Source organism: Piliocolobus tephrosceles, unplaced genomic scaffold, assembly GCF_002776525.5.
Source record: "Piliocolobus tephrosceles isolate RC106 unplaced genomic scaffold, ASM277652v3 unscaffolded_20672, whole genome shotgun sequence".
In the NCBI taxonomy this organism is placed as follows: domain Eukaryota; kingdom Metazoa; phylum Chordata; class Mammalia; order Primates; family Cercopithecidae; genus Piliocolobus; species Piliocolobus tephrosceles.
The window spans coordinates 1158-11788 of record NW_022302835.1 but is presented as its reverse complement, the minus strand read 5'-3'; the positions used below and the strand labels follow the sequence as shown (position 1 = coordinate 11788).

The following is a 10631-nucleotide window of genomic DNA, read 5'->3' as shown; positions in this document are numbered from 1 at the left end:
AAAGGAGACATCCCAAGGAATATTTTGTTTCTCAACTCTCATCACTGTGAAGATTTGTGCCTTGAAAGGGGGAAGCACCCGGGAGTGGTGGCTCATGTCTGTAATCCCAGCACTCTGGTAGGCTAAGGCAGGCGGATTGCTCAAGCCCAGGAGTTCAAGGCCAGCCTGGACAACATAGCGAGACCTGGTCTCTAAAATAAATAAATACATAAAATAAAATTTTAAAAAGAAAAGGGGGAAGCTTCTCCAAGGGTGCAAACAAGTAATCCCTCCTTTCTGTAGGACGTGGATTATTCTATTGCCTCCCTGAACTTATTTTATATACCACCTATGGCTACAATGAAGTGAGCTGGATTTTCACCAATGGCTGAAGTCAGCCTCGTTACTTTCCAGTCACACATTTAGGTCTCCTGGGGTGAGCAGAACAAGTGTTCTAATCACTTTCTAATTATTTTCCAATTAATTGAACCTGCCTCCTGTAAGGGGGTCTGAAGCAACATCTGTGTGTATGTACACTTAGACATCAAAGTGTGTGTCCTTGCTGGCGTGGTGGCTCACGCCTGTAATCCCAGCATTTTGGGAAGCCAAAGCAGGTGGAAGACTTGAACTCAGGAGTTTGAGACCAGCCTGGGCAACATGGCGAAACCCCATCTCTATCAAAAATACAAAAATTAGCTGGGCATGGTGGTGCATGCCTGTCATCCCAGTTACTTGGGAGGCTGAGGCAGGAGAATCGCTTGAACCCAGGAGGCAGAGGTTGCAATGAGCCAAGATTGTGCCACTGCACTCCAGCCTGGGTGAAGAAGTGAGGCTGTGTCACAATCAATCAATCAATCAATCAATCAATCCATCAATGTGTGTCCCTACAGTCCAAGGTTCAATCTCAACTGATGTTTTCATTCTTCATTTGTTTCATTTCAGGTTAACCTTTTCTCTCCTCCACCCATGGTGATAATTGGGTACTGACCCTAGTATGACTCCAATAAAAAATATTAGGAGTGGCCAGGTGCAGTGGCTCACACCTATATTCCCAGCACTTTGGGAGGTTGAGGTGGGTAAATCGCTTGAGGTCAGGAGTTCATAACCAGCCTGACCAACATGGTGAAACCCCGTCTCTACTAAAAATACAAAAAGAATTAGTCGGGTGTGGTGGCGTACGCCTGTAATCCCAGCTACTTGGGAGGCTGAGGCAGGAGAAGTGCTTGAATCTGGGAGGCAGAGGTTGCAATGAGCCGAGATCATGCCACTGCCCTCTAGCCTGGGCAACAGAGACTCCATCTCCAAAAAAAAAAAAAAAAAAAAAAAAGGAGCGGACTCCAGAACAGAACTGTAACCCCAATGTTATATGCCACACTTATCCTTTATTTATTCGTTTTTTTAGGGCTAGGGTCTTGCTCTGTCACCCAGACTGGAGTGTAGTGGTGCAATCACAGCTCACTGCAGCCTCAAACTCCTGGACTCGGGTAATCCTGTTGCCTCAGCCTCCCCAGTAGCTGGGATTAAGGGTGCGTACCACCATGCCTGGCTAATTTTTAAATTTGTTTTGTAGAGATAGGGTCTTGCTACATTGCCCGGGCTGGTCTGGAACTCCTGGCCTCAAGCAATCCTCCTGCCTTGGCCTCCCAAAGTGCTGGGATTACAGGCATGAGCCACTGCACCCAGCCATGCTGCATTTATCTACAGGACTTGAATAGAAGGCTTTTCTTTTTCTGTGTGCTTTTTCTTTTTTCTATGAAACAGAAGTGTGTTTCTAAAAAATGCTGGGCACACGGCGTAGAGTTTATAGAGAGGAAAGACTTAATTCACAGCTTCCTATACATCTACTATGTACACTGGAGTATCTCAACTGCTGGGCTACCTGTAGCACAAATCTCTGCTGGTACCTACTTCACCATGAAGGTCTCCAAAACCAAACCGCCGGTAAGTTCTTCTTTTTCTCTCTTCAGTGAGAATGGAAACTTCTCTTGTCAAGGTCATCAATAATCCCATTTTTGCAAAATTTAATAGTCATACTTCTGTCCTTATCTCACTGGCCTATGCACAGCACTTGCCGTAGCTGATCACTGCCCGCTCCATGAAACTTTCCATTTGGCTTCTAGAACAACATACTTTCCCGATTTTCCTCCTGCCTCACTGACCATTCCTTCACAGTCCGCCTCTGCTGGTAGTTTCCTTGCCTTATACCGACCTCTTCATGTTGGAATGTCCTGAAACTCAGACCTTGGACCTCTTCTCTATACTCTGTTCTGTGGTTATCTCATCCAGTCTCATAGCTTTAAATGCCACCTAGAGCTTATGATCCCCAAATTTGTTTCTCTAGCACAGACCCGTCCCACGTGAATGTTTAATAAACATCTAATATATTGCATGTAAAACTGAACTTCTGATTTTCCCTTCCAAGCCTATCTAGTTGCAGTCTTCATCTTAGTTAAGGGCCAAAATCCTTGATGTCATCCTTGACTCTTCTCTCATATCCCTCATCTAATCTATTAGGAAATCCTATTGGCTCTACTTTCAAAAATATATCCAGAATCCAACAATTTTTTTTTTTTTTTTTGAGATAGAGTTTCACTCTTATTGCCCAGGCTGGAGTGCAGTGGTGCAATCTTGGCTCACTGCAACCTCCACCTCCTGGGTTCAAGTGATTCTCCTGTCTCAACCTCCCAAGTAGCTGGGATGACAGTCGTGCGCCACAATGCCTGGCTAATTTTTACATTTTTAGTAGAGATGGGTTTTCACCATGTTGGCCAGGCTGGTCTCGAACTCCTGATCTCAAGTGATCCACCCACCTCGGCCTCCCAAAGTGCTGGGATTACAGGCGTGAGCCACCGCGCCTGGCCCCCTAACTATTTCTTACTACTCCACTTCTATCATTCTGGTCCAAGACACCATCCTCTCTCACCAAGATTATGTCAATAGCCTCCTAATCAGTCTCTCTGCTTCCACCCTTGCCCTCATCATGTCTCTTTTCAATGTTGCAGCCAGCCTAAGTGAGTCTTGTAAAACAAATTGTTTTCTTTTTTTCTTTTTTTTTTAAGAGATGGTATCTTGCTTTGTTACCCAGGGTGGTCTTGAATTCCTGGCCTCAGGCTATCCTGCCTCAGCCTCTCAAAGTGCTGGACTTACAGGTGTGAACCACCAGCCCAGCTGTAAAACAAATTTGTCACTTTTTGTTTAAAATTTTCCAAAAGTGCTTCTCAAACTTCTCTCTCTCTCTCTCGTTTTTTTTTCAAGACAGAGTTGCTCTGTCATCCAGGTTGTAGAGTGGTACAATCAGAGCTCACTGAAGCCTTGACATCCCAGGCTCAAGTGATCCTCCCACATCAGCCTTCCTTGTAGCTGGGACTACAGGTGCACACCACCATGCCCAGCGAACTTTGCGCTGGGATTACAGGCATGAACCACCACACCTGGCTGTAAAACAAATTTCTGTCATTCCTGTTTTATCTACATCTGTCTGTCTATCTATCTATCTATCTATCTATCTATCTATCTATCTATCTATCTATCTACCTACCTACTTACTTACTTATTGAGACAGGGTCTCACTTTCTCACCCTGGCTGGTGGGCAGTGGCCTGATCAGGGTTCACTGCAGCCTCTACTTCCTGGGCTCAAGCGATCCTCCTGCCTCAGCCCCTCAAGTAGCTGGGACTACAGGCATGCACCACCATGCCTGGCTTTTTTTTTTTTTAGTTTTCGTAGAGACAAGGTCTTGCTGTGTTGCACAGGCTGGTCTTGAACTCCTGAGCTCAAGTGATCCACCCGGCTCAGCCTCCCAAAGTGTTAGGATTACAGGTGTGAGCCACCACGCCTGGCCCATTCCTCTGTTTAAAACTTTCCAAGGGCAGGTGCGGTGGCTCATGCTTGTGATCCCAGCACTTGGGGAGGCTGACGCGGGCGGATCACAAGGTCAGGAGTTCGCGACCAGCCTGACCAACATGGTGAAACCCCATCTCTACTAAAAATACAAAAATTAGCCGGGCATGGTGGTGCATGCCTGTAATCCCAGCTACTCAGGAGGCTGAGGCAGCAGAATTGCTTGAACCCAAAAGGTGGAGGTCGCAGTGAGCTGAGATTGCACCACTGCACTCCAGCCTGGGCGACAGAGCGAGACTCCGTCTCCAAGAAAAAAAAATAAAAAAAAAATAAAAAAATAAACAAACTTTCCAAAAGTGCTTCTCAAAATTTGAAGTGCTGGCAGGGCATGGTGTAATCCCAGCACTCTGGGAGGCCAGGGTGGACAGTTCAATTTGAGGTCAGGAGTTCAAGACCAGCCTGGCAAACATGGTGAAACCCTGTCTCTACTAAAAATACAAAAATTAGGCCGGGTGCAGTGGCTCACACCTGTAATCCCAGCACTTTGGGAGGCTGAGGCAGGTGGATCACCTGAGGTTGGGAGTTCCAGACCAGCCTGACCAACACAGAGAAACCCCGTCACTACTAAAAGTACAAACTTAGCCAGGCGTGGTGGCTCATGGCTGTAATCCCAGCAACTTGGGAGGCTAAGGCAGGAGAATCGCTTGAACCCAGGAGGCAGAGGTTGTGGTGAGCCGAGATCGCACCATTGCCCTCCAGCCTGTGCACCAAGAGCGAACACCATTTCAAAAAAAAAAAAGAAAAGAAAAACACAAAAATATAGCCGGGCCTGGTGGCTCATGCCTGTAGTCCCAGCTACTTGGGAGGTTGAGGCAGGAGAATGGCTTGAACCCGGGAGGTGGAGGTTGCAGTGACTGAGCTGGTGCCATTGCACTCCAACGTGGGTGACAGAGTGAGACTCCGTCTCAAAAAAAAAAAAAAAAAAAAAAAGGAAGAAAAATTAATTCAAAGTTTGTACAAATTACTTAGGGATCTTGTTAAAATGAAGATTCTGATTCAGCAGGTCTGGGGCAGGGCTTGAGATTGTTTTTTGCTTTTGTTTTTGTTTTTGTTTTTAGATGGAGTCTCGTTCTGTCTCCTAGGCTGGAGTGCAGAACTAACAAGTTGGCAGGCCATGCTGAGGCTGCAGGCCTAGAGACCAGCTTTCAGTAGTAAGGGCCTACAAGGCCTTGTGTGATCTGGTCCCTTGTTACTTATGCTTTCCCACTACTCCTTCCCTCTCACTGTGCTCTGGCCATTCTGATCTTGCTTCTCCTCAAATAAGTCAGGTATAGTCCTGCCTCAGGGCCTTTGCACTTGCTGTTTCTTTTGACGAGAACACTCTCCCCAGGCATGTGAATTGCCTGCTCCCTCACTTCCTCTTTCACTCACTTTCCTATGCTTTTTCTCCATAGCACTTACCACCTTTTCATATTCTATATAATTGTTTTTTGCTTTTGTTTTTGTTTTTAGATGGAGTCTCGTTCTGTCTCCTAGGCTGGAGTGCAGTGGTGTGATCTTGGCTCACTGCAACTTCTGCTTCCTGCGTTCGAGTGATTCTCCTGCCTCAGCCTCCTGGGTAGCTAGGACTACAGGCACATGCCACCAAAACCAGCTAATTTGTGTATTTTTAGTAGAGATGGAGTATCGCCATGTTGGCCAGGCTGGTCTCGAACTCCTGACCTCAGGTGATTCGCCTGCCTCGGCCTCCCAAAGTGCTGGGATTATAGGCATGAGCCACCACACCCAGCCCTATAATTATTTGATTATTGTCTATTCCCTCCATCAGAATGTAAGCTCCATGAAGGCTGGGATTTTTGTCTTCCTGTAAAACAAGGCCTGGCAAAGAGTAGGCACTCAATAAATACTTGAGGGAATGATTGCTGGTATCCACTAAGTAGACCACGAATAAGAAATATGTTAACTTGGCCGGGCGCGGTGGCTCAAGCCTGTAATCCCAGCACTTTGGGAGGCCGAGACGGGCGGATCACGAGGTCAGGAGATCGAGACCATCCTGGCTAACACGGTGAAACCCCGTCTCTACTAAAAATACAAAAAACTAGCCGGGCGAGGTGGCGGGCGCCTGTAGTCCCAGCTACTCCGGAGGCTGAGGCAGGAGAATGGCGGGAACCCGGGAGGCGGAGCTTGCAGTGAGCTGAGATCTGGCCACTGCACTCCAGCTCGGGCGACAGAGCAAGACTCAGTCTCAAAAGTAGCTGGGACTACAGGCGCCCGGAAATATGTTAACTTGATAGCTGGTGTGAAAAGAGCCAAAATAACATCCATGAATCTAGGGGAATGGTCGTCAGAGGAGCAGGGCTGGTACCAAGCATGCCTGAAACACAACAGACATAAACATTTTATTTCCTCTTTGCCTTCCCATCCTTTCCCAAAAGTTATTTGCACCTTGGCCTGATGTTAAGGCTTTGTATATGACCACAGTCAGTGAGCCATCTATGTCCTATATGCATCCTATCCTAGTACAAACGCCTATTCAGAGCGTTTGGAACCTGCGGTAACCTAAAGAGGTGCAATATGTGGAGATCTTACTTCTGGTCATATATCCCTCTACCAGCTGTCTTGCTAACTGGCCAGGTCAGAGGTCAGGAAGTGAGCTAGGTGGAAGGGAACAAGACTACACCAGAGACCACACAGAGAGAGGTCTTGGAAGAATGGCTCTTGCTCAAAATTCCAAGTATAATTTTGGAGGCGAGGATGGGAGGGACTACTGAGACAATATTACAACCTACATGATTATGCTGCTTTAAAAATGTTTCAGACCTTTTCATCTACATTAATTCATTCTCACGCCATTCCTAAGAGGTAGAGATTGTCAGTTGAGTAAAGTGGAGCATGTAAAGAAGGTTAATGACTTACACTCCTATTAATGAGGAGCACAAGCCTGTCCCAACTTATTTCCAATTTTGTAAAGATTCTTAAGGTATGTTGTCAAAAAGATATTTTGGGGAACAGAGGTTTAAAGTGACAAAAAACTATCACCTATAGAATCCCAATTCATAAGCAAGATGAATTCTAGAAATTCAAGAGTATGCATATGGGCAAGTGTAGGGAAGTAAGGCATTAAGAGTTGGTATGATTGGGCTGGGCGCGGTGGCTTGTGCCTGTAATCCCAGCAGTTTGGGAGGCCGAGGCGGGCGCATCACCTGAGGTCAGGAATTCGAGACCAGCCTGGGTAACAAGGTAAAACTCTGGCTCTGCTAAAAATAAAAAAAATTAACTGGGCATGGTGGTGGGCGTCTATGAACCCAGCTACTTGGGAGGCTGAGGCAGGAGAATCACTTGAACCCAGGAGGCAGAGGTTGCAATGAGCTGAGATCGTGCCACTGCACTTACGCCTTGGAGACAGAGCAAGACTCCGTCTTGAAAAAAGCAAAAAGAGTTGGTATGACTGGTCTGGGGTAACAGTTGTCCTTCTCTTTTTTAGGATGCACCCATTGGTGTTTTTTATGTAGGTGACCACCAAGCATTAGTTCACAGGTAATGAACATTTGGAGGTTTGTTTTAAAAGGGTGGGAGAACGGTCATCACACTCCAGGAATCCATCAGTTGCACAACAACAGATAGTTCATGTAATGGTTACTTTTCTTCTTTGGACCACCAACCCCATTAGAATGGGCTGAAATTGTTCTGGAAAATTATTTTTCTTAGTGTCTACTTTTTCATTCATTGTAAGCTTGAGGATTAGTTGCTGCAGTGGGGTGGGGACAAAGTGGGTCATGTCTATTGTTTCTATGGAAAACTTCAATATCACATAAAATTAACTTATGTATAATAATTCCTTTTATAGCAGCTCTCTTAAAGTATCTTTACATATAAGCTCATTAATCCTTTCATTGACTGGGCTTAAGAAACAGTAAAGGACAGATATAGAGAACCCTAGCTACCTCCCCTCCCCCACCAATAAAAGAGGCTTCTTGCTTACTAAGAATATAAAAGAGTAAATAGGAAATCCCCTTTGTTTGATTTTAAAAGCTTTTGATTTAAAAATACTTTAAAAGTGTTTGTTTTTCTTCCTCTGTAGACCAGGAATGGTTCGCTTTCGAGAAAACTGGCAGAAGAATCTTACTGATGCCAAACACAGTTTCATGGAGTCGTTCTCCTTCTTATTCAATCGTGACTGATTCTTACAGGATGTCTTAGGATTGTTTTTCTCATCAGGATATATTAAAAATACAATACAGCACATCAAACCACAGAATATTTATTGAGTAATAAACTTGTGGCACACAATCCAGCTGTATTTTTTTGCATTCATTCATTTTCCATTCTGCAACCTCTATCACATTAGCAGAATAACCAGTAAGTTGTTTTATATTTTCTAAAATATTTTTTTCTGTCACTATATGCATCACTTCTGAGTCTTACAGGTATAGAGCTGAGTTTAGAGAGTTGCTAAAATTCACCTATCGGACCAAACTAAGGTTGGTCCTTGGCTGTTTGTTCCCCATCTGAGCCTAAGTCTCAAGCTCAGACACATCTCTTTATGGGCACAACTGGGGAACAACAAAATGGCAACAGTTCTACAGCTCATAATATAACCAGTCTGAAGGGTTCCCCTACTCACAGACTCATTTACTGGGAGTTAAGCCTCACTGCTAAATAATATATTTTGAAACTGGAAAACAGGGCATGCTGCCTTCTATAATACACCACTATACTCATGATGGCAGGAGGGTGGCTTGGGGACTAGAGGCAATGACACGGGAAGGATTCAATCATTGCCCTTACTTATCTTTGATCTTCTTCCCATCCTCACACTGAATAATCACTTGTTCCTACCTTCCCTGTGAACCTCTCTTGCCCGGCTGCAAAATTTTCAGACACCAAAGACAAAATTACATTATGCTCTGAGTGATTACTTACAAGTACATCAGAATACTTATTTACATAGAAAAGCACTGGAAAGGAAGAACACAAAATATGAAAGACAATTGATACAGTACTGAAATTTTTCTTTTTTTTTTAACTGTAAGAAATTTGTGCAATAAATAAAAAAGGAGGGAAAACCATATCAGAGCAACAGGCAAGGAGGTGGCAAACTAGGTAAGTCTCCTTGGAAAACAAAAAATATATTTAAAATACAATAGCCCTACTATAACTGATTTATGGCTCAGGTGACTAAACACAATTTGAAGCAGTAACAACACTCATGAGCTGAAAATAAAATACTTTTAGCCGTTTTGTTCTTCCTGCCTCTTTCCCAAAGAATATGCCAATGAAGCTGTTCTTGATGTCACAATATTCATATATCACAAAATTTCTGCATTTAAACTACCTTGCCTACTGAAAATAGGAGAACATAATCATTTCATCTCTAGGAACCAGTAACCAAAAAAAAAAAAAAAAAAAAAAAGTCCTTAGAGATTATTTATTTATTTATTTAGAGACATAGTCTCACTCTGTCTCCCAAGCCGGAGTACAGTGGCATGATCTCAGCTCACTGCAACCTCCACCTCCCAGGTTCAAGTGATTCTCCTGCCTCAGCCTCCCGAGTAGCTGGGACTACAGGCACCTGCCACCACGCCCGGCTAAATTCTTTGTATTTTTAGTAGAGATGGGGTTTCACCGTGTTAGCCAGGATGGTCTTGATCTCCTGACCTCATGATCCACCCACCTCGGCCTCCCAAAGTGCTGGGATTACAGGCGTGAGCCACCATGCCCGGCTGAGAATAAAATTTTTAAGTGGGTATTACAAAATTCAGGTTTTATTATTCAGGGAAGTAGATGGATTGAGATTCAAAACTTTGGGAACTAGTTTCTTTTTAACTTTTGAAAACTACAGATTTATTAGGCTAGGCAGCAACTATGATTAGGTATAAATAAACAGAAATTCAGGGGTCATTAATGTCGCTACATGCTCTTTATTTCAGTAGTTGCGGGTTAAAAGTAGACATTTCCTGGAACATATATTTAATAGTATTTATGACTGTTAATACTATTTAATAATAAAACTTTTGGCTGGGTGTGGTGGCTCATGCCCAGCACTTTGGGAGGCCGAGGCGGCGGACTGTTTGAGGTCAGGAGTTCGAGACCAGCCTGGGCAACAAGGTTAAACCCCGTCTCTACTAAATATACAAAAATTAGCTAGGCATGGTGGTGCCCACTGGTAGTGCCAGCTGCTCAGGAGGCTGAGGTGGAGGATTGCTTGAGCCCAGGAGGCAGAGGTTGCAGTGAGCTGAGATTGCACCACTGAACTCTAGCCTGGGTGACAGAGGGAGACCCTGTCTCAAAAACAATAATAAGAAAACTTTTGCTCTAGACTTTGAAATATGACTGCCTTATTTAAACACTTGAAAAACAATCACTTAAAAATATAAGGCAAGAGGGCATTTTACAATAGTATAATCAGAATGTCCTTATCACCCAGGTAATTTAAATTTACCATAGGCATGTAATAATAATGCAGATCAAACAACCTTAACAAAAACAGCCAGGCACAGTTGCTCACACATGTAATCCTAGCATTTCGGGAGGCTGAGGCGGGCAGATCACTTGAGGTCAGGAGTTCGAGACCAGCCTGGCCAAGATGGCGAAACCCCATCTCTATTGAAAATACAAAAATGAGCTAGGTGGAGTGGTGAGTGCCTGTAATCCCAGCTACTCGGGAGGCTGAGGTGGGAGGATCACTTGAACCCAGGAGGCAGAGATTACAGTGAACCAACATCGCACCACTGGGCTCCAGCCTGAGTGACAGAGTGAGACTCTATCTCAAAAAATAAAAAACAGAAAACAGAAAACCAACCTTAACGAAAA

The 10631-nt window shown here is 44.4% G+C and overlaps 1 protein-coding gene across 1 annotated transcript; it reads left to right on the top strand.

Annotated features, from left to right (window-relative positions):
• Window positions 1-1740: 1740 nt before the first annotated feature.
• Window positions 1741-8112, top strand: LOC113221112 (A-kinase anchor protein 14; the record flags this gene model as incomplete). Its single annotated transcript, XM_026450481.1, has 3 exons — window positions 1741-1920; window positions 7303-7355; window positions 7900-8112. Coding segments are annotated over 3 exons (333 nt in total), but the record flags the coding sequence as incomplete, so codon positions are not given.
• Window positions 8113-10631: the final 2519 nt, after the last annotated feature.